The sequence below is a fragment of the Mustelus asterias genome, chromosome 4 (assembly GCF_964213995.1).
Source record: "Mustelus asterias chromosome 4, sMusAst1.hap1.1, whole genome shotgun sequence".
Taxonomy (NCBI): Eukaryota; Metazoa; Chordata; class Chondrichthyes; order Carcharhiniformes; family Triakidae; genus Mustelus; species Mustelus asterias.
This window is the reverse complement of record NC_135804.1, coordinates 151874501-151902106: the sequence shown is the minus strand read 5'-3', so window position 1 is coordinate 151902106 and position 27606 is coordinate 151874501. Positions and strand designations below refer to the sequence as shown.

The 27606-nt window shown below is 46.2% G+C and overlaps 1 protein-coding gene across 1 annotated transcript; it reads right to left on the bottom strand.

The window, feature by feature from the left end:
- Positions 1-27606, bottom strand: LOC144493083 (integral membrane protein 2A-like). Its single transcript, XM_078211963.1, has 6 exons — positions 27344-27606; positions 18513-18647; positions 14934-15131; positions 3964-4074; positions 1225-1375; positions 1-1088 (listed from the first exon to the last, which is right to left on the bottom strand). The coding sequence occupies exons 1-6, from the start codon at positions 27413-27415 to the stop codon at positions 1000-1002; spliced, it is 756 nt and encodes a 251-aa protein (XP_078068089.1). The 5' UTR covers positions 27416-27606; the 3' UTR covers positions 1-999.

Genomic DNA, 27606 nt, shown 5'->3' with positions numbered 1-27606 from the left:
TCTAGGGCAGAACTTTAATGATCAAGTTTTCAGTCATGAAAGTTACATTTAACGCTTATGCTGTGCAACTCCAAATGGATAGCATTTTACAGTGCATATCACAGAACAGCATTCTGATACACTAACTTTTCTGGTTTAACAGGGAACAGAAAAATAACAGGCTGCAGTAATTTTAAAGACATTTAATAAAGGTTACAATATTTAAAAGACATCAAATACTCCACAGGGTTAGTAATTCAAATAACCTTAACAATTAGATAGCCCCTAGTTCAATACATTTGCTGCTAAAGAAACTATACAGTGCTGTCCAATTTGAATATTGTTCCAATTTTTTCCACCTTGTGTCAAATCAGATGAAATCAAAGACTGGCACCCTAAAAACATTTAGGTACATGAATTTACTTATTAAATTCTAAGCATTAGAAGTAACCACAGCTGATAAGTATCTAAAATCTGAAATTTTTGTTGAGTGGATTGTCCACTAATGCAATACTGTTATACATTTATGTGCAAACATCAAACTACTCCATGATACATCACAAAACACAAGGCAGATCACACTTTCAAATGTTTACATTACAACATTGATAACCTCAGTACAGTAGCTGCACAAATGTTTAATCTCGCTAAGCTGGTAAATGTCAATCCTTAGAAGTATACGAGGAAATTCAATACCATAAAGATACACTGACTTTCCATTCCCTGACATCAGTATGTTACTGACTTCCTTTAAGCAGTCTCAGTACATCAAGGATAAAAATTACATTGCAAATTTGTAAGAACAGATGTTGATAAATCTATTGAATAAACAATGCAAACAGATGTCACATTTGGAAAGCCTTTTAGTGAAGCAACAGTATTTGCACTGGAATACAGACTGCAAAAGCAAAGCTAATAAGGCTTTTGATTGTCACACATTACTTATAGGTTGCATGTACTGCACATGGAAAGCCTCAATAGTCAGCTGGGTAAAAATAGCATCCCTCTGACTGAAACTCCTTATGGTTCACAGATCAAGGTATCAACGACAAAATTATTGGCAAAGTGCTTGATTCTGTGACAGTTTTCTGTTGAGCGTTTCTGGATGCCTGTTGAAGTTAAAAAAAAGTTAATCACTGAGCATTTGACAAACAGTGCAATGCAAATTTGCTAGTTCCGCATAAATTAATGGGGTTTATAGCTTGGTCAATATTAAATCCAGTAATTTCAATGATGGAACTATACCTTTCAGGGTGTTTCTGTGCTGCAATCTGTAGGTCTTTTTCCCTGAACAGAGACGGTAGATGAAATAACCCAATTGGTCAACATTGTCAATACGCTCGGTCACCACCAGATTTTCATGAACAAGGTAGGTCTGATACAAGTATTCACCTGTCTGTTGAGAAATTGTAATTTTCAAAATGTTACATGAAATCGCAATCAAATTCCACTATATATTGCTCAAGAACTTCTCAAGAGGATTTTCCCTTTGTGTGAATGATTCTTTTATTTACTTCCTTTACAACTTTCCATTTAAAGCAGAGAGGAATGTTCAAAATATCAGTTTTAGGGTTCAAGATTAAATTCTAATTATTACCTGAGCCACGTGTAAATCGGCATAGGGCAAATAAGATGAGAGAATTTAATGCAGGGGTCAATGAAGCAGTACAAGTGGGTTCTGGTTATTGGGATACCAACACTAGTATTAGGTAAAGTGGGGGCCATACTGTTGGGACAGACTACACCTCAACAATGCGAGTTGCATTACTAGGGAAGTAGAGACGATTTTGAACTAAATTGTGGGGGTAAGGGGTCAAATTTAGGAAGATGTGGCAAACCATGTGGAGAGACCAGGGAAGAGAGAAAGGTAAATAATATGAGAAGTGATAAACAGACGGGCAGGAAGGGACAGAGTATAAATCTCGGAATAAATCAGCATCATTAAAATGATAAAAGAAAGGGGCTAAGGGCTCAGCATCTGAAATGCAGATAGCATTCAAAACAAAACAGAAGAACTGTGCAGATAGAAATAAGAGACATGGCCACAGAATGACAGTTTGGAACCCGAATAATGAAGGGTAGTGTCATATAGGAAGCTAGGAAAATGAGGAGGAGTGGCTCTGCTAATTAATGAGGGTATTAGCAGATTAGAGGGGAATGACCCAAATTCAGGAAATCAGGAGTGGAAGTGGTTGAGATTGAGCTGAGAAATGATGAAGGCAAAAAATCACTTGTGCGGATGGTGATCACCCCCTCTAAGTGTAATTACGCGGTAGCACAGAGCATAAAGGAAGAGGTAATGGGAGCTTATCAAAAAAGCGATAATTATGGGGTCAAAATTGTAATAACCGTGGAGGTGGTAGAACTTCTTTTAAAACCCGAGGATGAAGTGGATAGTTAATGCATTGGTTTTAATTTTCCAAAATTCTCTAGATTAAGGGTACCATTAGCTTGGAAAATAGCAAAAGTAACTCCTTTATTCAAATAGAGAAGACAAATCAAAACTGCAAGCCAGTTGGCCGAACAAAGAACAATACAGCACAGGAACAGGCCCTACGGCCCTCCAAGCCCGTGCCGCTCCCTGGTCCAAACTAGACCATTCTTTTGTATTCCTTCATTCCCACTCTGTTCATGTGGCTATCTAGATAAGTCTTAAACGTTCCCAGTGTGTCCGCCTCCACCGCATTGCCCGGCAGCGCATTCCAGGCCCCCACCACCCTCTGTGTAAAATATGTCCTTCTGATATCTGTGTTAAACCTCCCCCCCCGCCCCTTCACCTTGAATCTATGACCCCTCGTGAACGTCACCACCGACCTGAGAAAAAGCTTCCCACTGTTCACCCTATCTATGCCTTTCATAATTTTATACACCTCTATTAGGTCACCCCTCATCCTCCGTCTTTCCAGCAAGAACAACCCCAGTTTACCCAATCTCTCCTCATAACTAAGCCCTTCCATACCAGGCAACATCCTGGTAAACCTCCTCTGCACTCTCTCTAAAGCCTCCACGTCCTTCTGGTAGTATGGCGACCAGAACTGGGCGCAGTATTCCAAATGCGGCCGAACCAACGTTCTATACAACCGCAACATCAGACCCCAACTTTTATACTCTATGCCCCGTCCTATAAAGGCAAGCATGCCATATGCCTTATTCACTACCTTCTCCACATGTGACGTCACCTTCAAGGATCTGTGGATCTGTGAACAACTGTTATTGGGAAAATATCAGAAGCTATTATTAAAATAAGAGGTCATGGCAAGGCACTTAGTAAAATTCAAGGCAGCCAGACAGAGTCGATATGTTTTGCGAAATGAAAATCCAGTTTAACCAATTTACTGGATTTTTCTGAAGAAATCACATGTGCTGAAGATAAAGGGGAACCTGTGGATGTACTGTACTTAGATTTCCAGAAGGCATCTAATAGGATATCACATCAAAGGTTATTGCATAAAGTAAAAGCTCAAGGTGTAGGTGGTAACATGTTGGCACAGATAGACTATTAGAAACAGAGTAGGCATGATGGTTAATTTCCTGGTTGCCAGGATGTAACAAATGCCACTTGCGCTGGGACCTCAACTTTTTACCATTCATATAAATGACTTGAATGAAGGGACTGAAGGTTTGGTTGCTATATTTGCTGATGAAAAAGACAGTTAGGAAAGTAAAGGCTGCAAAGGGACATTGGTTTTTGAAAAGCGGGGTGAACAAGGCAAATTGGGGTGGGGGTGGGCAGTACCCGAGGGCAGGGAGAATTTTTAAGAATCCTAGCTAACATGGGAACCAGTAGGGAAGTTGGTTGGTCAGTAATTTATTGGGAGTAGGGTCAAGGGTGCAGGTCTTACATCCAGGATTGGCCTGGTATGGGCATGAAGAGCGATAGGAAAGAAAGAAAGAGAAAGATCTGTGTTTACAGCCACGACAATGTGAGCATCAGGAAAACTAGACTCAGTGGGCAAGGGGAAAGGGGCATTTACTGATACCTACCGCAAGTCTCAGGAACAGCTCCACTAAGTTGCGTGGAGGCAGGACGACAGAAGTATTCATTGCAATCACATAGCAGTTATCCAATTTCAAATCAAGATAAGCAGTCAAGACCTAGAAGTAGAAAATCACACATTTACAAAGAGAAAACTTAAGAAACCAGAAACATCATGAGCACTTTCAAAAATATCATTCAGTTTTGACAAGTATGAAATTTAATTCATTTATTTAGAGTCATAGAGGTTTACAGCATGGAAACAGGCCCTTCGGCCTAACTTGTCCATGCCGCCCTTTGTTTTTAAAACCCCTAAGCTAGTCCCAATTGCCTGCATTTGGTCCATATCCCTCTATACCCATCTTACCCATGTAACTATCTAAATGCTTGTTAAAAGACAAAATTGTACCCGCCTCTACTACTACCTCTGGCAGCTTGTTCCAGACACTTACCACCCTCTGTGTGAAAAAAATTGCCCCTCTGGACACTTTTGTATCTCTCCCCTTAAACCTATGCCCTCTAGTTTTAGACTCCCCTACTTTTGGGAAAAGATATTGACTATCTAGCTGATCTGTGCCCCTCATTATTTTATAGACCTCTAAAAGATCACCCCTCAGCCTCCTATGCTCCAGAGAAAAAAGTCCCAGTCTATTCAGCCTCTCCTTATAACTCAATTAACTCAATCCATCAAATCCTGGTAGCATCCTAGTAAATCTTTTCTGCGCTCTTTCTAGTTTAATAATATCCTTTCTATAATAGGATGACCAGAATTGCACACAGTATTCCAAGTGTGGCCTTACCAATGTCTTGTACAACTTCAACAAGACATTCCAACTCCTGTATTCAATGTTCTGACCGATGAAACCAAGCATGCCGAATGCCTTTTTCACCACTCTGTCCACCTGTGACTCCACTTTCATGGAGCTATGAACATGTACCCCTAGATCTCTTTGTTCTGTAACTCTCCCCAATGCCCTACCATTAACTGAGTAAGTCCTGCCCGGTTCAATCTACCAAAATGCATTACCTTGCATTTGTCTAAATTAAACTCCATCTGCCATTCGTCAGCCCTCTGGCCCAATTGATCAAGATCCCGTTGCAATTGGAGATAACTTTCTTCATTGTCCGCTATGCCACCAGTCTTGGTGTCATCTGCAAACTTACTAACCATGCCTCCTATATTCTCATCCAAATCATTAATATAAATGACAAATAACAGTGGACCCAACACTGATCCCTGAGGCACACTGCTGGTCACAGGCCTCCAGTTTGAAAAACAACTCTCTACAACCACCCTCTGGCTTCTGTCAAGAACAGTAAGAAGTCTCACAACACCAGGTTAAAGTCCAACAGGTTTATTTGGTAGCAAATACCATAAGCTTTCGGAGCAATGCTCCTTCGTCAGATGGAGTGGTCTCTGTTCTCAAACAGGGCACAGACACAGAAATCAAATTACAGAATACTGATTAGAATGCAAATCTCTACAGCCAGCCAGGTCTTAAATGTACAGACAATGTGGGTGAAGGGAGCATTCAACACAGGTTAAAGAGATGTGTATTGTCTCCAGACAGTACAGCTTGTGAAATTGTGCAAGTCCAGGAGGCAAGCTGTGGGGGTTACTGATAATGTGACATAAATCCAACATCCCGGTTTAGACCGTCCTCATGTGTGCGGAACTTGGCTATCAGTTTCTGCTCAGTGACTCTCAGTGAATGCTCCCTCCACCCACATTGTCTGTACATTTAAGACCTGGCTGGCTGTAGAGATTTGCATTCTAATCAGTATTCTGTAATTTGATTTCTGTGTCTGTGCCCTGTTTGAGAACAGAGACCACTCCATCTGACGAAGGAGCATTGCTCCGAAAGCTTATGGTACTTGCTACCAAATAAACCTGTTGGACTTTAACCTGGTGTTGAGAGACTTCTTACTGTGCTTACCCCAGTCCAACGCCGGCATCTCCACATCACACTCTGTCAAGAAGCCAATGTTGTATCCATTTAGATACCTCACCCTGGATCCCGTGAGATTTAACCTTATGCAACAACCTACCATGCTGTACCTTGTCAAAGGCCTTGCTAAAGTCCATGTAGACAACATCAACTGCACTGCCCTCATCTACCTTCTTGGTTACTCCTTCAAAAAAACTCAAATCAAATTTGTGAGACATGATTTTCCACTCACAAAGCCATGCTGACTGTCTCTAATCAGTCCTTGCGTCTCTAAATGCCTGTAGATCCTATCTCTCCAGGAGTCTCTTCAAGGGGCGGCACGGTAGCACAGTGGTTAGCACTGCTGCTTTACAGCTCCAGGGTCCCGGGTTCGATTCCCGGCTCGGGTCACTGTCTGTGTGGAGTTTGCACATTCTCCTCGTGTCTGCGTGGGTTTCCTCCGGGTGCTCCGGTTTCCTCCCACAATCCAAAGATGTGCGGGTTAGGTTTATTGGCCAGGTGAAAAATTGCCCCTTAGAGTCCCGAGATGCGTAGATTAGCGGGTAAATATGTGGGGGTAGGGCCTGGGTGGGATTATGGTCGGTGCAGACTCGATGGGCCGAATGGCCTCCTTCTGCACTGTAGGGTTTCTATGATTTCTAAGTCCCTATTGAGTTTGCCTCCACCACCACTGCCTCTCAACATCTTATATACCTCTATTAGGTCTCCTCTCATCCTACGTCTCTCCAAGGAGAAAAGACCGAGCTCCCTCAGCCTATCCTCATAAGGCATGCCACTCAATCCAGGCAACATCCTTGTAAATCGCCTCTGCACCCTTTCAATCTTTTCCACATCCTTCCTGTAATGAGGCGACCAGAACTGAGCACAGTACTCCAAGTGGGGAGAGATGAGGGTCTTATATAGTTGCATCATATAACTGGATTGAGTGGCATGCCTTATGAAGATAGGCTGAGGGAGCTCGGTCTTTTCTCCTTGGAGAGACGAAGGATGAGAGGAGGTATATAAGATGTTGAGAGGCATAGATCGGGTGGACTCTCAGAGGCTTTTTCCCAGGGTGGAAATGGCTGCTACGAGAGGACACAGGTTTAAGGTGCTGGGGGGTAGGTACAGGGGAGATGTTAGGGGTAAGTTTTTCAAAGAGGGTGGTGGGCGAGTGGAATCGGCTGCCATCAGTGATGGTGGAGGCAAACTCAATAGGGTCTTTTAAGAGACTCCTGGATGAGTACATGGGACTTAATAGGATGGAGGGTATAGGTAGGCCTAAAAGGTAGGAATATGTTCGGCCCAACATGTGGGGCCGAAGGGCCTGTTTTGTGCTGTAGTTTTTCTATGTTTCTAACATTATCCCCGAACTCCTAAACTCAATCCCTCGATTGATAAAGGCCAGCACACCATACGCCTTCTTAACCACCTCCTCCACCTGCGGGGCCTATTTTAGAGTCCTATGGATCCGGACCCCAAGGTCCTTCTGATCCTCTACAGTACTAAGAGTCTTTCCCTTAATATTGTACTCCTTCATCCCATTTGATCTGCCAAAATGGACCACTACGCATTGATCTGGATTTAAGTCCATCTGCCACTTCTCCACCCAGTCTTGCATCCTATCTATGTCCCTCTGTAACTTCTGACATCCCTCCAGACTATCCACAACCCCACCAACCTTCGTGTCATCGGCAAACTTACCAACCCATCCCTCCACTTCCTCATCCAGGTCATTTATGAAAATGACAAACAGCAAGGGTCCCAGAACAGATCCCTGGGGCACACCACTGGTGACCGACCTCCATTTTGAAAAAGACCCATCTATACACACTCTCTGCCTCCTTTGGGCAAGCCAGTTCTGGATCCACAGGGCAGCAGCCCCTTGGATCCCATGCCCTCTCACTTTTCCAGAAGCCTTGCATGGGGGACGTTATCGAACGCCTTGCTAAAATCCATATAAACCACATCTACCGCTTTCCCTTCATCAATGTGTTTAGTCATATTTTCGAAGAACTCCACCAGGCTCGTAAGGCACGATCTGCCTTTGACAAAGCCGTGTTGAGTATTCTTGAGCATACTAAACCTCTCTAAATGCTCATAAATCCTGTCCCTCAGGATCTTCTCCATCAGCTTACCAACCACTGAGGTTAGACTCACCGGTCGGTAATTTCCTGGGCTATCCCTATTCCCCTTCTTGAAAATAGGAACCACATCCTCAATCCTCCAGCACCTCTTCCGTCTCCATCGACGATGCAAAGATCATCGCCAGAGGCTCTGCAATCTCTTCCCTCGCCTCCCACAGTAACCTGGGGTACATCCCATCCGGACCCGGTGACTTATCTATCTTGATGCCATTCAAAGATTCCAGCACAACCTCTTTCTTAAAATCCACATACTCATTGTTGCACCGGAACAGGAGAGAGACAGGAGAGCTGGTGGATACAGTGATACAGAGCTAAGGGTAAGGGAGCTGCTTTAAATATCTATTTTTTCGCGGGGTTTTAGTTAATTAAGAGTGTAAGAGTAACCCGGAAGTAGCCCGGGCGTGGGGTCATGTGGGCGGACATTTTGTAGTTTTTTAAGCGCGCGAAGTATAAAAGGGAGGCCGCAGTATACAGCGGGCAGTGGAGTGAGTGAGAAGCAGAGTGAAAGCTGTAAGGGCTTTGGCTCGCAGGGCTTTGGGGGGAAAGGGCGAGCAGGGGTGAGTTTCTTTTTTTAAAAATTTCTAATTTACTTTTCTCTGTGTACCTTGGTAGAACGGGTGAAATATGAGTGTGAAGCCAGTGTGACTTTAACTTTCCAAATGTTGATTGGAACCTTTGTAGGTCGAATAGTTCGGATGGGGCAGATTTTGTGCAGTGTGTGCAGGAGGGTTTCCTGACACAATATATGGATAGGCCAAGAAGAGGTGAGGCCACATTGGATTTGGTACTGGGAAATGAACCGGGCCAAGTGTTAGATTTGGTTGTGGGAGAGCACTTTGGAGATAGTGACCACAATTCGGTGTCTTTTGTTATTGCAATGGAGAGGGATAGGGCCGTACGGTAGGGCAAGGTTTACAATTGGGGGAGAGGTAATTATGATGCGATTAGGCAAGAATTAGGGGGCATAAGTTGGGAACAGAAACTGTCTGGGAAAGGAACTATTGAAAAGCGGAACTTTTTCAAGGAACAAATACTGGGTGTCCTTGATAGGTATGTCCCTGTCAGGCAGGGAGGAAATGGCCGAGTGAGGGATGTCTTGTGAAAAGGAAGAGGGAAGCTTATGTAGGGATGAGGAAACAAGGTTCAGATGGCTCGATTGAGGGTTACAAGTTAGCAAGGAATGAGCTGAAAAAGGGGCTTAGGAGAGCTAGGAGAGGACATGAGAAGTCCTTGGCGGGTCGGATCAAGGAAAACCCCAAGGCTTTTTACTCTTATGTGTGGAATAAAAGAATGACCAGGGTGAGGTTAGGGCCGGTCAAGGACAGTAGTGGGAACTTGTGTATGGAGTCAGTAGAGATAGGCGAGGTGATGAATGAATACTTTTCTTCAGTGTTCACCAAGGAGAAGGGCCATGTTTTTCAGGAAGAGAAGGTGTTACAGGCTAATAGGCTGGAGGAAATAGATGTTCGGAGGGAGGATGTCGTGGCAGTTTTGAATAAACTGAAGGTCGATAGGTCCCCTGGGCCCGATGAAATATATCCTAGGATTCTTTGGGAGGCAAGGGATGAGATTGCAGAGCCTTTGGCTTTGATCTTTGGATCCTCACTGTCCACGGGGATGGTGCCAGAGGACTGGAGAATGGCGAATGTTGTTCCTCCGTTTAAGAAAGGGAATAGAAATGACCCTGGTAATTATAGACCGGTTAGTCTTACTTTGGTGGTTGGTAAATTGATGGAAAAGGTCCTTAGGGATGGGATTTACGACCATTTAGAAAGATGCGGATTAATCCGGGATAGTCAGCACGGATTCGTGAAGGGCAAGTCGTGCCTCACAAATTTGATAGAATTTTTTGAGGAGGTAACTAAGTGTGTGGATGAAGGTAGGGCAGTTGATGTCATATACATGGATTTTAGTAAGGCGTTTGATAAGGTCCCCCATGGTCGGCTTATGATGAAAGTGAGGAGGTGTGGGATAGAGGGAAAGTTGGCCGATTGGATAGGTAACTGGCTGTCTGATCGAAGACAGAGGGTGGTGGTGGATGGAAAATTTTCGGATTGGAGGCAGGTTGCTAGCGGAGTGCCACAGGGATCAGTGCTTGATCCTCTGCTCTTTGTGATTTTTATTAATGACTTAGAGGAGGGGGCTGAAGGGTGGATCAGTAAATTTGCTGATGACACCAAGATTGGTGTAGTAGTGGATGAGGTGGAGGGCTGTTGTAGGCTGCAAAGAGACATAGATAGGATGCAAAGCTGGGCTGAAAAATGGCAAATGGAGTTTAACCCTGATAAATGTGAGGTGATTCATTTTGGTAGGACTAATTTAAATGTGGATTACAGGGTCAAAGGTAGGGTTCTGAAGACTGTGGAGGAACAGAGATCTTGGGGTCCATATCCACAGATCTCTAAAGGTTGCCACTCAAGTGGATAGAGCTGTGAAGAAGGCCTATAGTGTGTTAACTTTTATTAACAGGGGGTTGGAGTTTAAGAGCCGTGGGGTTATGCTGCAACTGTACAGGACCTTGGTGAGACCACATTTGGAATAGTGTGTGCAGTTCTGGTCACCTCACTATAAGAAGGATGTGGAAGCGCTGGAAAGAGTGCAAAGGAGATTTACCAGGATGCTGCCTGGTTTGGAGGGTAGGTCCTATGAGGAAAGGTTGAGGGAGCTAGGGCTGTTCTCTCTGGAGCGGAGGAGGCTGAGGGGAGACTTAATAGAGGTTTATAAAATGAAGAAGGGGATAGATAGAGTGAATGTTCAAAGACTATTTCCTCGGGTGGATGGAGCTATTACAAGGGGGCATAACTATAGGGTTCATGGTGGGAGATATAGGGAGGATATCAGAGGTAGGTTCTTTACGCAGAGAGTGGTTGGGGTGTGGAATGGACTGCCTGCAGTGATAGTGGAGTCAGACACTTTAGGAACATTTAAGCGGCTATTGGATAGGCACAGGGAGCACACCAGCATGATAGGGAGTGGGATAGCTTGATCTTGGTTTCAGATAAAGCTCGGCACAACATCGTGGGCCGAAAGGCCTGTTCTGTGTTGTACTGTTCTATGTTCTATGTATTGTTCGCAGTGCAGTATGTGGGAGGTCCTGGAGGCACCTGGCCTCCCGGACATCCACATCTGTGAGGGGTGTGTCGAGCTGCGGTTCCTGAGGGACCGTGTTAGGGAGCTGGAACAACAGCTCGAGGATCTTAGGCTGGTATGGGAGAATGAGGTGGTGATAGACAAGAGCTATCATCAGGTGGTGACACCAGGGCCACGGGTGGAGGCCAAGTGGGTGACGGCCAGGAAGGGTAAAGCTCGGGTGATTGAGAGCACCCCGGTGGGTGTGCCCCTGCACAACAAGTACTCCTGCCTGAGTACTGCTGGGGGGGACAGCCCATCTGGGGGAAGCAGCAGTGGCCATGTCTCCGGGGTGGAGTCCGGCCCTGTAACTCAGGGGGCTAAAGAAAAGAGGAGGAAGGCAGTATTAATCGGGGACTCGACAGTCAGGGAGACGGACAGGTGATTTTGCGGAGGCAGGTGGGAGTCTCACATGGTGGTCTGCCTCCCTGGGGCTGGGATCCAGGATGTCGCTGGGCGAGTCCCAGAAATCCTGAGGTGGGAGGGAGAGGAGCCAGAGGTAGCGGTACATATTGGTACCGCTGATGTGGGTAGGAAGGGGGAAGGGGTCATGAAAAGAGAGTATAAGGAATTAGGGAGACAGCTGAGAAGGAGGAAAGCAAAGGTAGTAATCTCAGCATTGCTGCCTGTGCCACGGGAAGGTGAGGACAGGAATGGAGTGAGGTGGAGGATGAATGTGTGGCTGAGGGACTGGTGCAGGGGGCAGGGATTCAGGTTCCTGGACCATTGGGACCTCTTCAGGGGTAGGTGTGACCTGTACACAAAAAACGGGTGGCACTTGAATCCCAGGGGGACCAATATCCTGGCAGGAAGGTTGGCTAAGGCTACTGGGGAGAGTTTAAACTAGATAGGTTGAGGGGAGGGGATCAAAATGAGGTGACTGAGAGTGAGGAAGGTAGCTCGCAAACAGAGAAGGGTTATAGGCAGTGCAAGAGGGCGGATGGACAGGGAATAGAGAAGGGGAGAGCTCAGACCAAAGGATTGAGATGTGTTTACTTTAATGCCAGGAGTATAGTGAATAAAGGGGATGAGCTCAGAGCGTGGATCGATGCCTGGAAGTATGATGTGGTGGCCATTACGGAGACTTGGATGTCTCAGGGACAGGACTGGATACTCCAGGTGCCGGGATTCAGATGTTTCAGGAAGGACAGGGAGGGAGGCAAGAGAGGGGGTGGAGTGGCACTGCTGATCAGGAATAGTGTCACAGCTGTAGAGAAGGTGTATGCTGTGGAGGGATTGTCCACCGAGTCTCTGTGGGTGGAAGTTCAGAGTGCGAAGGGGTCGGTCACTTTGCTGGGAGTTTTCCATAGGCCGCCCAATAGTAACAGGGAGGTGGAGGAGCAGACAGGGAAACACATCCTGGAGAGATGCAGTAATAGCAGAGTTGTTGTAATGGGAGACTTTAATTTCCCAAACATAGATTGGAATATCCCGAGGGTAAGGGGATTGGATGGGGAAGAGTTCGTTAGGTGTGTTCAGGAGGGTTTCCTGACACAGCATGTGGACAAGCCTACAAGAGGAGAGGCTGTACTTGATCTGATACTGACCAATGAACCTGGACAGGTGTCAGATCTCTCAGTGGGAGAGCATCTTGGGGATAGCGATCATATGTCTATCTCCTTTAGGCTTGCATTGGAAAAAGAGAGGATCAGGCAAGCTAGGAAAGTGTTTATATGGAGTAAGGGGAAATATGAAGATATTAGACAGCAAATTAGAGGAGTAAATTGGAAGGAGGTATTCTCGGGGAAATGTACTGAAGAGAGGTGGCAGTTTTTCAAGGAATGTCTGTCTAGAGTTCTACAGGACAACGTTCCGAGCAGACAGGGAGGTGTTAGTCGGTTAAAGGAACCGTGGTGCAAGAAAGCTGTGCGGGACCTAGTCGAGAAGAAAAGGAAAGCGTACAAAAGGCTCAGAGAGCTTGGCGAAGATAGGGATTTAGAAGAGTATACGGCTTGGAGGAAGGGACTAAAGAAGGAAATTAGGAGAGCCAGAAGGGGTCACGAGAAGGCCTTGGCAGGTAGGATTAAGGAGAACCCTAAGGCGTTCTATAAATATGTGAAGAGTAAAAGGATGAGACGTGACGGAATCGGGCCTATAAAAGGTGAAGGCGGGAAAGTCTGTACGGAACCAGTAGAAATGGCAGAGGTGCTCAATGAGTATTTTGCCTCGGTTTTCACAGAGGAGAAGGACCTGGGCGGATGTACTGCAGGCGAAGAAAGAATCATCAGTGGCTAAGGAATGATGATATCAGGTTGAAAGAAAAAGCATACTATTAGGAATGTGAGATAGTTTTAAGTTGTATTTGTGGGTGTTAAGAATAAGCTATAGCTTTAAGTTCAAATTCAATTTATATTTCTGTATGTGTGTTGAGAAAAAGGTAACTCGAGTTTGGGTTTCAATTTAAAGGGTTACTAGTAAGTTTACCTGCATTTTAATAAGATTTTATGACATTAATTGGGAGTTGTGTTATCAAAATGGGTAGTGATTTCGGGAAGCGAAATAAAAGTAGAGAAAAAAACTGGGTTGTTGCCTAGCAACAGGGGATCAGCACAGGCGGAGAAACAGAAAACAGTTCTAACTTAGTTGGAAGAAGAAGCCAGGAGGAGCTGGACACAGGAGTAAAATATAGAAAGCCGAAATCCTAAAAGAATAGAAGTCGCAGAAACCAGGGAGTGGGACGAAAAGAAAGCCCATGGAAGATACACAAGTCAGGGAGTAAAGTTCTGTTCAGTGAAGTTAAAGGACCAGAGGAAAAGGCACCAAATTAGAGGGAAGAAGCTATGGGGAGCAGGATCAAGGTAAAGTGGGTTTGCAAGAAGTCAGGATATCCAAGGTCAGACTCCCTAATACAGGCCTTTAAAGCAGTGGTGTTCTGTTAGCATGGCTGAGTATCCAAGGGAGTGAGGAAGACAAAGCTTAAATGCATGTGGCAATCCAGGGGAGGGGAACACGAAGCAAAATCAAAACCCTGGTGTTAAAAAGTTGATGGGGGGGGCGGGGAGGGAAAGTTGCATCTTCAGCCTGGAGGTGGATCCTTGTGGAAGGTGAGAGAGACAGAAAGCACTGTTTAGGAGAAGATTCCAAAACATTGAGATTTGAAACTCTTGAAGAAAGATGGCATTCTGAGATACCGGTTGGTTTGGCCTGACAAACGGCTGGAGAGGGATTTGAGGAGAGATCCATAGAAGTTGCTTTGGGGTGGCATCTGTCACTTGGTTTCAGAGTGTCGTGTGCCGGGCCATAAGGTTGCCTTAAGGTTTACATACACTGCGTATTTACTGTGGCTGAGTACAAGATAGATTTTGTAACTTTTGTTATCCTTACAAGCCTAAACATATCTGTAAAAGTATAGTTGTGGAGTAGCACAGTGTAGCTCATCTTTTCTTGTTTAATAAATGCTCGTGTTAAAAGTTCTGACATGTCCAGTAGTAACATGTTCAGCTGGGATCACATTATTAAATGCGGTGAGGATTTTACATGTCAGATTCTCACCCCCTCCTCCCCAAATTCCAAGCCGTTTGCCATCTTTTAGCTTGAGAAATTTAAATTAACAAGTAGCATAAACCGTATAATTCTAAAAATTGGAGGCAACATTTATGCTCCCAAACACAGAAGGCAATTCACAAATAACGTGTAGAGCAAAGTGTACTGCTATTAGTTCTCAGACCAGAACATGCATTTCCACAAAATGAGGATCTTTGCAGGACCTTCTTTTGGTAGAGAACCTTCCTCACTTTGAAGCTACATACTGGGAATTTTAATGTGTAAACTTACCAACTCAAAATCATGAATGATGACTGCTGGATCAGCATCATCAAATTCTGGAACAGGAACATCAATCAATGCCACATTCTCATCACTTCCCAAGAACTGTATGTCTTCCGTAGCAAGGAAGTAAGGAGCCTCTGTTTCCTGGGCATCTGGCAGGATATTAGAATCCAAGTATTGCATTTGGCCATGGAACACTCTATTCTAAGAGAAAAACAAAAAAATTAATTTTGATGCCCATAAAAGGAAAATCAGCACAATTTTACTTCAGGATTCCAAGTTAAGACATTTGCAAGCGAGATACAAAGATGCCAGACACTGACAACTGGGACACAGTGTTTGACAGCCACAGCTTCTGTAGGCTAACTATTTGTAAGGGCAGGGGAAGATGCAAAGCAGAAATGATTAAGTTCAGCTAGCAAAAAGAGGATCCAGAGAAAACAGAGGGTAGAGCGTGTTGCATCTTCTCAGCCCATTGTCTTCCTCTGCGACAAGTGTGTCAGAGGCTGCCATTCCAAAATGGGGCACCTGAGCTAGATCAGGCGACATTTAACACAGTTGACCACCATGGTGCAAACCATCATATAACAAGGTGCAGAGCAGCCAAAGCATTAAGCTGGTATTCCAGGAACACACACACACAAATTGGAATAGCGCTCAATTTTCACAATTACCCAGGGTTAAAATGCTGAATTTCTTTCCCCCTGAAATCAAAGGCACACAGCATACAAAGGAGTTGAAAATATTATAGTGACCTTGCAACTGAGGAGCACCTACACACTACAAATTATTTTCGTAAATTTATTTGCTGACCAAAGGCTTAATGTAAATTCAAAATGTTAAGAGTTCAAATATTTTAGTAACTCACTCGCATTTATTCCTAACACATGCCACTTAAATGCCCACAAAAATGTTTGACCTAGTTTTGAAAGAAGAGCACAGGCAGACTTAACCATGTCATTTCTTGTGCAAATACATATGTGCAACTTCCAAAAGATTGTAATGCAGCAATGTACCTCCCTTGAGAAGTGGAAAAAGAGAGAGGTTAGCTAACACCACTCTTGCACACGCAACATTGCTCAAATGTATTATGTATTGTTTGCACCCAACAAAAATGTCTCAGTAAAGGGCTTGCATGTACCAATTCTTTAGTTATGCCATTAAGAATGTAAGCCTCCACGTGATCTGCTGGACAAGAGTACAGTAAAAGTACTATGCACATTACGTTGCATTCCTTAATGCAAGTCAAAATAAGTAGTTTACTAAACTAAGATAATTGAGCCATTGGTCAAGCCAATTATTTCAAAGTAATTTTGGCACATTCTTCAGAAAGCCTCTTTAAAAAATTTCAATTCTTAAATTCAATTTCCTTTTCAAAACTGTACTGTATCTTATTGTAATGGGAAAAGTGAAAAGCAAAGAGCATCTATGGCAATGGCTCAATATTTGTGTAATGAATTTCCACTAAAAAAAATCAGATTTTCATTCCTACCCCTCAGGTGACTTAGAGATAGAACATAGAACAGTACAGCACAGAACAGGCCCATCAGCCCATAATGTTGTGCCGAGCTTTATCTGAAACCAAGATCAAGCTATCTCACTTCCTATCATTCTGGTGTGCTCCATGTGCCTATCCAATAACCGCTTAAATGTTCCTAAAGTGTCTGACTCCACTATCACTGCAGGCAGTCCATTCCACACCCCAACCTCTCTCTGAGTAAAGAACCTACCTCGCACATCCTTCCTTAATCTCCCACCATGAACCCTATAGTTATGCCCCCTTGTAATAGCTCCATCCACCCGAGGAAATAATCTTTGAATGTTCACTCTATCTACCCCCTTCATCATTTTATAAACCTCTATTAAGTCTCCCCTCAACCTCCTCCGCTCCAGAGAGAACAGCCCTAGCTCCCTCAACCTTTCCTCATAAGACCTACCCTGCAAACCAGGCAACATCCTGTTAAATCTCCTTTGCACTCTTTCCAGCACTTCCACATCCTTCTTATAGTGAGGTGACCAGAACTGCACATAATATTCCAAATGTGGTCTCGCGAAGGTCCTGTACAGTTGCAGCATAACCCCACGGCTCTTAAACTCCAACCCTGTTAATAAAAACTAACACACTATAGGCCTTCTTCACAGCTCTATCCACTTGAGTGGCAACCTTCAGAGATCCGTGGATATGGACCCCAAGATCTCTCTGTTCCTCCACAGTCTTCAGAACCCTACCTTTGACCCTGTAATCCACATTTAAATTTGTCCTACCAAAATGAATCACCTCACATTTATCAGGGTTAAACTCCATTTGCCATTTTTCAGCCCAGCTTTGCATCCTATCTATGCCTCTTTGCAGCCTACAGCAGCCCTCCACCTCATCCACTACTCCACCAATCTTGGTGTCATCAGCAAATTTACTGATCCCCCTTCAGCCCCCTCCTCCAGGTCATTAATAAAAATCACAAATAACAGAGGACCAAGCACTGACCCCTGTGGCACTCCGCTAGCAACCTGCCTCCAGTCCGAAAATTTTCCATCCACCACCACCCTCTGTCTTTGATCAGACAGCCAGTTACCTATCCAATCGGCCAACTTTCCCTCTATCCCACACCTCCTTACTTTCATCATAAGCCGACCATGGGGGACCTTATCAAACGCCTTACTAAAATCCATGTATATGACATCAACTGCCCTACCTTCATCAACCCACCTTCACGAATCCGTGCCGACTATCCCGGATTAATCCGCATCTTTCTAAATGGTCGTAAATCCCATCCCTAAGGACCTTTTCCATCAATTTACCAACCACCGAAGTAAGACTAACCGGTCTATAATTACCAGGGTCATTTCTATTCCTTTTCTTAAACAGAGGAACAACATTCGCCACTCTCCAGTCCTCTGGCACCATCCCCGTGGACAGTGAGGACCCAAAGATCAAAGCCAAAGATATGCACCTTTTCAAAAAGTCCATTGGAAGGGAAATTAGGTGCAACAAAACAATTATTTCAAATTCCACTGATTAGTTAACAGGACAATATATTGTGAAAAGATAGCATAGACATCTGTTTCACGCTGTTACATCAAAGATTGACTATAAGGCAATAGACCATATTTGTTTCACTCATTTCACTCAACTTAAATTGCCACAGAAGTTGTGTGGTGTCCAGCCATGATCAAATATGTTAGTGTCATCACCTATAGGGAAACACGCATTCTCATTAATTGGGATTTAGTCAACTTCACAAGCCAGAGGTCAAATGTAACATAGATCACCAACTCCTTTGTAATAGCCACTAAAACTAAACACTTGCTAGAGATTAGCATCAGCTGGTTGTTACATGTGCAGGTAGTCTTCTAATAAGATTGTCTTTCCAAAAACAACACAAACATTTCATTAAGAGCAGTACACAAGATGGAGGGAAAACATTGCAAAACTTTTTCATATGCGACAATCCAGTGCTAAAAATCCTATATTATAGAAAACTTCCACAGATACGTATTTGTAGGCACCCCTACAGAAAAATCTCGAGTGTTTCATTAATTTTACACGTTGCAAAATTGCATAACAAATAATGAGCAAGAAATTACCTTTGGCACAATGAATCGATACAGACAGGCTCCTCCAATTATTAGTCCGGATAGTATGAAAGCCAGTCCAAGAAGCATAAATAAACATCTTCCTGTGGAGTTCTCACCTCCATCCACTGCAGCAATTTCTGGATCCTACCAAATGAATTGGTTTACTAAGTTAAATACATTTAACAAAGTGCAGTAATTTATCTCCAAAAGTATCTTATATAAAGTTGACATCAGGATTCAGGGTGAAAATTTTACAAAATGAATGATTGTTCCACTAGTTACAACAGCAGCAGTTGTAATAATTCTGCTGCAAAACAGTCCTTAAAAAGATAAAATTAAGATTGTCGTAATTTTCAGTCCAAATACTTATATACTTGGCACTGTTTAAAAATGAACACAGCCTAATATGGATTTGTTACAGACTAATAACCATCAGTTAGCAAAGTGGAATGTAGCCCTAAGTGGAAGCTACGTCTACCCATAACCAGAAATCAGTGTGTACTTCAACATCAGAAACCATCTTATATGAAAATGAATGGGAAATACATTTGGGTGTACATTTGGGGCGGCACGGTAGCACAGTGGTTAGCACTGCTGCTTCACAGCTCCAGGGACCTGGCTTCGATTCCCGGCTCGGGTCACTATCTGTGCGGAGTTTGCACGTTCGCCCCGTGTCTGCGTGGGTTTCCTCCGGGTGCTCCGGTTTCCTCCCACAGTCCAAAGATGTGCAGGTTAGGTTGACTGGCCAAGCTAAATTGGCCCTTAAGTGTCCTGGGTTAGAGGGATTAGCGGGTAAAATATGTAGGGATACGGGGATAGGGCCTGGGTGGGATTGTCGGGATGTGGAGATGCTGGCGTTGGACTAGGGTGAACACAGTAAGAAGTCTCACAACACCAGGTTAAAGTCCAACAGGTTTATTTGGTAGCAAATACCATTGTGGAATTTGCTACCAAATAAACCTGTTGGACTTTAACCTGGTGTTGTGAGACTTCTTACTGGGATTGTCGGTGCAGATTCGATGGGCCGAATGGCCTCTTTTTGCACTGTTGGGTTTCTATGGTCCATATTCATAAGTGTATCTCAAGTCTTGTAAGTTGTACATAAACTGAATTCAGTGCTGTGTATTTGCGGAAATGTGCACTTAAATACACACTTCTGCCACTATCTACTTCAGTTGTCATTAAGTTAATATGTCACTGCTAAATTCCTAATCTGCACACCTCAGTAGTAGTTTTTGACCTTTTTTAAAATGAGGGGCAGTATTGTTCTTGTAATTCAAATCAGCAAATTAAAATAATTGGATATCACCATACATTAATTGAATTTAATTGCGGTGTTTGGTGACTGTTTTAAAAACTACGGTAACTTTAGCCTGAAAGGGAGTGCTCTCTCGCCACAAATGGTTTAATACCTTCCCTTAGATAATAATGGAGGTAAAACCTTTTTCTTTTTGATGATTCGTTGTCAGCAGGTTGCAGTGCATTGTTCCCTTTAACATTGTACAACTTGTTACAAATAAAGGAAAGACAAATATGTCTTGAACATAGATGCAAGTTAGTTTTCATGGTGCTTGAGATCTCAAAATTGCAACGTTGAATTTAAAGGCTATGAAACGTGACACACACAGACCTACAGCGAGCACACACACACACGCGAGCACACACACACACGCGAGCACACACACACACGCGAGCACACACACACACGCGAGCACACACACACACGCGAGCACACACACACACGCGAGCACACACACACACACGAGCGAGCACACACACACGAGCGAGCACACACACACGAGCGAGCACACACACACACGAGCGAGCACACACACACACAGGCGAGCGCACACACGCACGCGCGCGCGCACACCCAGAGCGAGCGCACGCGCGCGCACACCCAGAGCGAGCGCACGCGCGCGCACACCCAGAGCGAGCGCACGCGCGCGCACACCCAGAGCGAGCGCACGCGCGCGCACACCCAGAGCGAGCGCACGCGCGCGCACACCCAGAGCGAGCGCACGCGCGCGCACACCCAGAGCGAGCGCACGCGCGCGCACACCCAGAGCGAGCGCACGCGCGCGCACACCCAGAGCGAGCGCACGCGCGCGCACACCCAGAGCGAGCGCACGCGCGCGCACACCCAGAGCGAGCGCACGCGCGCGCACACACAGAGCGAGCGCACGCGCGCGCACACACAGAGCGAGCACACGCACACACACCCAGAGCGAGCACACGCGCACACACCCAGAGCGAGCACACGCGCACACACCCAGAGCGAGCACACGCACACACACCCAGAGCGAGCACACGCACACACACCCAGAGCGAGCACACGCACACACACCCAGAGTGAGCACACGCACACACACCCAGAGCGAGCACACGCACACACACCCAGAGCGAGCACACGCACACACACCCAGAGCGAGCACACGCACACACACCCAGAGCGAGCACACGCACACACACCCAGAGCGAGCACACGCACCCAAAGCGAGCATACACACACACACCCCCAGAGCGAACACACACACACTTTGCTTCAAGACGATCATCATTCCCGTACCAAAGAAAAACCATGCAGTTGCCTTAAATGACTATCATATAGTGGTTGTGACATCCATCATTACGAACTGCTTCAAAAGATTAGTAATGGCAAGAATCAATTCCGGCCTCCCAGGTTGCCTGGATCCACTACGACTCGCCTACGGCCGCAATGGCTCTACAACAGACACCATTTCTCTGGCCCTACACTCGACCCTGGAACACCTCAATAAGATAGACACCTATGTCAGACTACTATTAATTAAGTACAACTCAGCCTTCAACACCATTAGTCCTACAAAACTCATATCCAAACTCTGTGACCTGGGGCTTGGCTCCTCCCTCTGCGACTGGATCCTCGACTTCCTAACCCACCAACCGCAATCAGTAAGGATAGGCAACAACACCTCCTCCACGATGCCCCCTCAACACCGGTGCCCCACAATGCTGTGTTCTCAGCCCCCGACTATACTCCTTATACACTTAAGACTGGCCAAATTCCCCTCCAACTCGATTTTTAAATTTGCTGATGACACCACCGTAGTGGGTCGGATCTCAAACAATGACGAGACAGAGTACAGGAATGAGATAGAGAATCTGGTGAACTGGTGCAGCAACAATAATCTCTCCCTCAATGTCAACAAAATGAAGGAGATTGTCATCGACTTTAGGAATTGTAGTGGAGAACATGCCCCTGTCTACATCAATGGGGGCGAAGTAGAAATTGTCAAGAGCTTCATGATTTTGTCCCCAGATCACCAACAATCTGTCCTGGTCCCTCCACGCCGATGCTATACTTAAAGCCCATCAACTCCTCTACTTTCTCAGAAGACTGAGGAAATTTGACATGTCAGCTATGACTCTCACCAACTTTTACAGATGCACCATAGAAAGCATTCTTTCTGGTTGTATTACAGCTTGATATGGCTCCTGCTCTGCCCAAGACCGCAAAGAACTACAAAAGGACGTGAATGTAGCCCAATCCACCACGCACAGCAACCTTCCATCCATTGACTCTGTCTACACTTCCCGCGGCCTCGGCAAAGCAGCCAGCATAATTAAGGACCCCACACACCCCAGACATTCTTCTTCCTTTGGGGAAAAGATACAAAAGTCTGAGGTCATGAACCAACCGACTCAAGAACAGTTTTTTCCCCTGCTGCTGTCAGACTTTTGAATGGACCTCACATTACGTTGATCTTTCTCTACACCCTAGCTACGACTAACACTACATCCTTTCTGTGTATGGTGCGGAAGAAACAATATTTTAATAAATCACCCAGATCCAGGGCTCGCAAAAACACAGAGCTGGGGCACACACACAACAGATACCCAGGGCTCTGACGCACGCACGCACACACACCTCCCCCCCCCCGGGGCTCTGACCCACGCGCGCGCGCACTCGCTCTGGGCGCGCGCGCACTCGCTCTGGGCGCGCGCGCACTCGCGCTCGCTCTGGGTCTGTGTGTGCGCTCGCCTGTGTGTGTGCTCGCTGTAGGTCTGTGTGTGTCATGCTTCATAGCCTTTAAATTTAAGGTCGCAATTTTGAGATCTCAAGCACCATGAAAACTAACTTGCATCGATGTTCAAGACATATTTGTCTTTCCTTTATTTGTAACAAGTTGTACAATGTTAAAGGGAACAATGCACTGCAACCTGCTGACAACGAATCATCAAAAAGAAAAAGGTTTTACCTCCATTATTATCTAAGGGAAGGTATTAAACCATTTGTGGCGAGAGAGCACTCCCTTTCAGGCTAAAGTTACCGTAGTTTTTAAAACAGTCACCAAACACCGCAATTAAATTCAATTAATGTATGGTGATATCCAATTATTTTAATTTGCTGATTTGAATTACAAGAACAATACTGCCCCTCATTTTAAAAAAGGTCAAAAACTACTACTGAGGTGTGCAGATTAGGAATTTAGCAGTGACATATTAACTTAATGACAACTGAAGTAGATAGTGGCAGAAGTGTGTATTTAAGTGCACATTTCCGCAAATACACAGCACTGAATTCAGTTTATGTACAACTTACAAGACTTGAGATACACTTATGAATATGGACCATAGAAACCCAACAGTGCAAAAAGAGGCCATTCGGCCCATCGAGTCTGCACCGACAATCCCAGTAAGAAGTCTCACAACACCAGGTTAAAGTCCAACAGGTTTATTTGGTAGCAAATTCCACAATGATATTTGCTACCAAATAAACCTGTTGGACTTTAACCTGGTGTTGTGAGACTTCTTACTGTGTTCACCCCAGTCCAACGCCGGCATCTCCACATCCCGACAATCCCACCCAGGTCCTATCCCCGTATCCCTACATATTTTACCCAGACATCGACACAGACATCAAATTTTTACAAAGATGCAAGAAAGCAGACAAGATACCCGAAAGGACTACGGATCGCGAACCCACTCAGGTCAACCTATAACACAGACTACGCTGAGAGACTTTGCCGTTTCACCTCTCACACTCCTCAAACACCTCATACATCGGCTCTACAGCAAATGCCGCATCCTGGAAACCAAGAGAGTCCATATTGTCAACTTGCGCTCAGGACGCAGAACAGCTGAGAAATATTGCCAAGCAGACGAGACAATGGTGTGCATGTAGATGGCGTAGTTCCAAGAACAGGAAACTTGAGAAACTCGGCATCATCACCAGCAGCAACCAAGCCTCCCCCGGTACCACAGTAGAAAACAGTAGCACTGCACGGAAGTCCATTGTCAACTTGTCAGACTACACACTTCAACCCGTTGAAATCGAAGTTCTCAGCCGAGGGCTCGATTTCTGCACCACCACTAAAATGGACCCCATCAGTCTCGCAGCGGACACAGAGGAATTCACCAGGCGAATGAGGCTGCGGGAGTTCTTCCACAAACCCCAAGAGGCCAACAGCGAACACAATGAGACAGCCAATGAACCGGTACAGCGACCGAAGAGGAAAGAGTCATAAGAACATAAGAACATAAGAAATAGGAGCAGGAGTAGGCCATCTAGCCCCTCGAGCCTGCCCCGCCATTCAATAAGATCATGGCTGATCTGACGTGGATCAGTACCACTTACCCGCCTGATCCCCATAACCCTTAATTCCCTTACCGATCAGGAATCCATCCATCCGCGCTTTAAACATATTCAGCGAGGTAGCCTCCACCACCTCAGTGGGCAGAGAATTCCAGAGATTCACCACCCTCTGGGAGAAGAAGTTCCTCCTCAACTCTGTCTTAAACCGACCCCCCTTTATTTTGAGGCTGTGTCCTCTAGTTTTAACTTCCTTACTAAGTGGAAAGAATCTCTCCGCCTCCACCCTATCCAGCCCCCGCATTATCTTATAAGTCTCCATAAGATCCCCCCTCATCCTTCTAAACTCCAACGAGTACAAACCCAATCTCCTCAGCCTCTCCTCATAATCCAAACCCCTCATCTCCGGTATCAACCTGGTGAACCTTCTCTGCACTCCCTCCAATGCCAATATATCCTTCCTCATATAAGGGGACCAATACTGCACACAGTATTCCAGCTGCGGCCTCACCAATGCCCTGTACAGGTGCATCAAGACATCCCTGCTTTTATATTCTATCCCCCTCGCAATATAGGCCAACATCCCATTTGCCTTCTTGATCACCTGTTGTACCTGCAGACTGGGCTTTTGCGTTTCATGCACAAGGACCCCCAGGTCCCTTTGCACGGTAGCATGTTTTAATTGGACTCCAATTCGACATGCACGGTAGCATGTCGAATTGGACTCCTCCGGAAGGCCGCTGCCCTCGACTCGACATGTATGCCCAAGCCATCAGGAGGTGCGTCAAGGCCAGATTCATTAGCCGCACTCACAAGACAGCCCCGAACGTCACCCAAGCACAACGCAACGCCATCCGTGCTCTCAAGACCAACCGCAACATTGTCATCAAACCAGCAGACAAAGGAGGGGCCACCGTCATACTGAACAGAACGGATTAGTGCAAAGAAGTGTACCGACAACTGAACAACCAGGAACACTACAGAAAGTTACCCGCAGATACGACCAAAGAACACACCCGTCAACTCAACAGACTGATCAAGACCTTTGATCCGGACGTTCAGAGCACCCTCCTTGCTCTCATCCCACGTACTCCCCGCGTTGGAGATCTCTACTGCCTCCCGAAGATACACAAGGCCAACACACCCGGCCGTCCCATCGTATCAGGCAATGGGACCCTGGGTGAGAACCTCTCCGGCTATGTTGAGGGCATCCTGAAACCCATTGTACAAAGAACCCTCAGCTTCTGTCGTGACACTGCGGACTTCCTACAGAAACTCAGCACACATGGAGCAGTTGAACAAGGAGCACTCCTCGTCACAATGGATGTCTCGGCACTCCACACCAGGATCCCCCACGACGATGGCATTGCTGCAACGGCCTCAGTACTTAACGCCGACAACTGCCAATCTCCAGATGCAATTCTACAACTCATCCGCTTCATCCTGGACCACAGCGTCTTCACCTTCAACAACCAGTTCTTCATCCAGACACACGGAACAGCCATGGGGACCAAATTTGCACCTCAATATGCCAACATCTTTATGCACAGGTTCGAACAAGAACTCTTCACCGCACAGGACCTTCAACTGATGCATCGATGACATTTTCTTCCTTTGGCCTCTTGGCGAACAATCACTGAAACAACTATATGATGACATCAACACGTTCCATCCCACCATCAGACTCACCATGGACTACTCTCCGGAATTGGTTGCATTCTTGGACACACACATCTCCATCAAGGACGGTCACCTCAGCACTTCACTGTACCGCAAGCCCATGGATAACCTCACAATGCTCCACTTCTCCAGCTTCCACCCTAAACATGTTAAAGAAGCCATCCCCAACGGATAAGCCCTCCGTATACACAGGATCTGCTCAGATGAGGAGGATCGCAACAGACACCAACAGACGCTGAAAGATGCCCTCATAAGAACAGGATATGGCGCTCGACTCATCGATCGACAGTTCCAACGCGCCACAGCGAAAAACCACACTGACCTCCTCAGAAGACAAACACGGGACACGGCGGACAGAGTACCCTTTGTCGTCCAGTACTTCCCTGGAGTGGAGAAACTACGACATCTTCTCCGGAGCCTTCAACATGTCATCGATGAAGATGAACATCTTGCCAAGGCCATCCCCACACCCCCATTTCTTGCCTTCAAACAACCGCACAACCTCAAACAGACCATTGTCCGCAGCAAACTACCCAGCCTTCAGGAGAACAGTGACCACGACATCACACAACCCTGCCACAGCAACCTCTGCAAGACGTGCCAGATTATCGACACGGATGCCATCATCTCATGTGAGAACACCATTCACCAGGTACACGGTACATACTCTTGCAACTTGGCCAACGTTGTCTACCTGATACGCTGCAGGAAAGGATGTCCTAAGGCATGGTACATTGGAGAAACCATGCAGACGCTGCGACAACGAATGGATGAACACCGCTCGACAATCACCAGGCAGGAGTGTTCGCTTCCTGTTGGGGAACACTTCAGCGGTCACAGGCATTCGGCCTCTGATCTTCGGGTAAGCGTTCTCCAAAGCGGCCTTCACGACACACGACAGCGCAGAGTCGCTGAGCAGAAACTGATAGCCAAGTTCCGCACACATGAGGACGGCCTCAACTGGGATCTTGGGTTCATGTCACACTATCAGTAGCCCCCACGGCTTGCCTGGGCTTGCAAAATCTCACTAATTGTCCTGGATGGAGACAATACACATCTCAACCTGTGCTTAACCCTCTCTCCACTCACATTGTCTGTACCTTTAAGACTTGATTACCTGTAAAGACTCGCATTCCAACCATTATTCTGTAAATTGAGTCTGTGTCTTTATATGCCCTGTTTGTGAACAGAATTCCCACTCACCTGAAGGAGCAGCGCTCCGAAAGCTTGTGTGGCTTTTGCTACCAAATAAACCTGTTGGACTTTAACCTGGTGTTGTTAAACTTCTTACTGTGGACACACAGACCCCCCCGGGGCTCCGACACACAGACCCCCCGGAGCTCCGACACACAGACCCCCCCCCCCCCGGGGCTCCGACACACAGACCCCCCCCCCCCCCCGGGGCTCCGACACACAGACCCCCCCCCCCCCCCGGGGCTCCGACACACAGACCCCCCCCCCCCCCCCGGGGCTCCGACACACAGACCCGGGGCTCCCAGGGCTCTGACCCGGAGCGCAGTATAACCCGGGGATCAGCTGCCCCCTCGCACGGCTCCCCATCGCCTTCCCTTTCGCTCCCACTGACCGGCTCCGAGACCAGCAGAGCCCCTTTCCCGTCCTTCGGGGCGGCGGGCGAGTTGAATCCAATCTTGACCATGTCCGCCTGTGGGGGTGATTGTGTCCCGTGCGGGTGTGGTGACTCTAGGCCGCTGTGACGCACTCTCTCTAACGGCTGCTGTAGTCCCCGAACCGCTGCGCAAGCTCTGCCTCGCACACACTCAAGCCACTGCGCGCAGACTCCCTGCCGCCTCCTCCGCGAGCCGCCGCGCAGACTCCCTGCCGCCTCCT

What these genes read in the sequence shown, in the direction of transcription:
- LOC144493083 (XM_078211963.1), bottom strand. Translation starts at nt 27,415, where the DNA reads ATGGTCAAGATTGGATTCAACTCGCCCGCCGCCCCGAAGGACGGGAAA. An exon ending in CTCTGCTGGTCTCGGAGCCG is followed by an intron (nt 18,648 to 27,343) that starts GTCAGTGGGAGC and finishes TTCATTTGGTAG; the next exon opens with GATCCAGAAATTGCTGCAGT. An exon ending in GCACAGAAACACCCTGAAAG is followed by an intron (nt 1,089 to 1,224) that starts GTATAGTTCCAT and finishes TAACTTCAACAG; the next exon opens with GCATCCAGAAACGCTCAACA.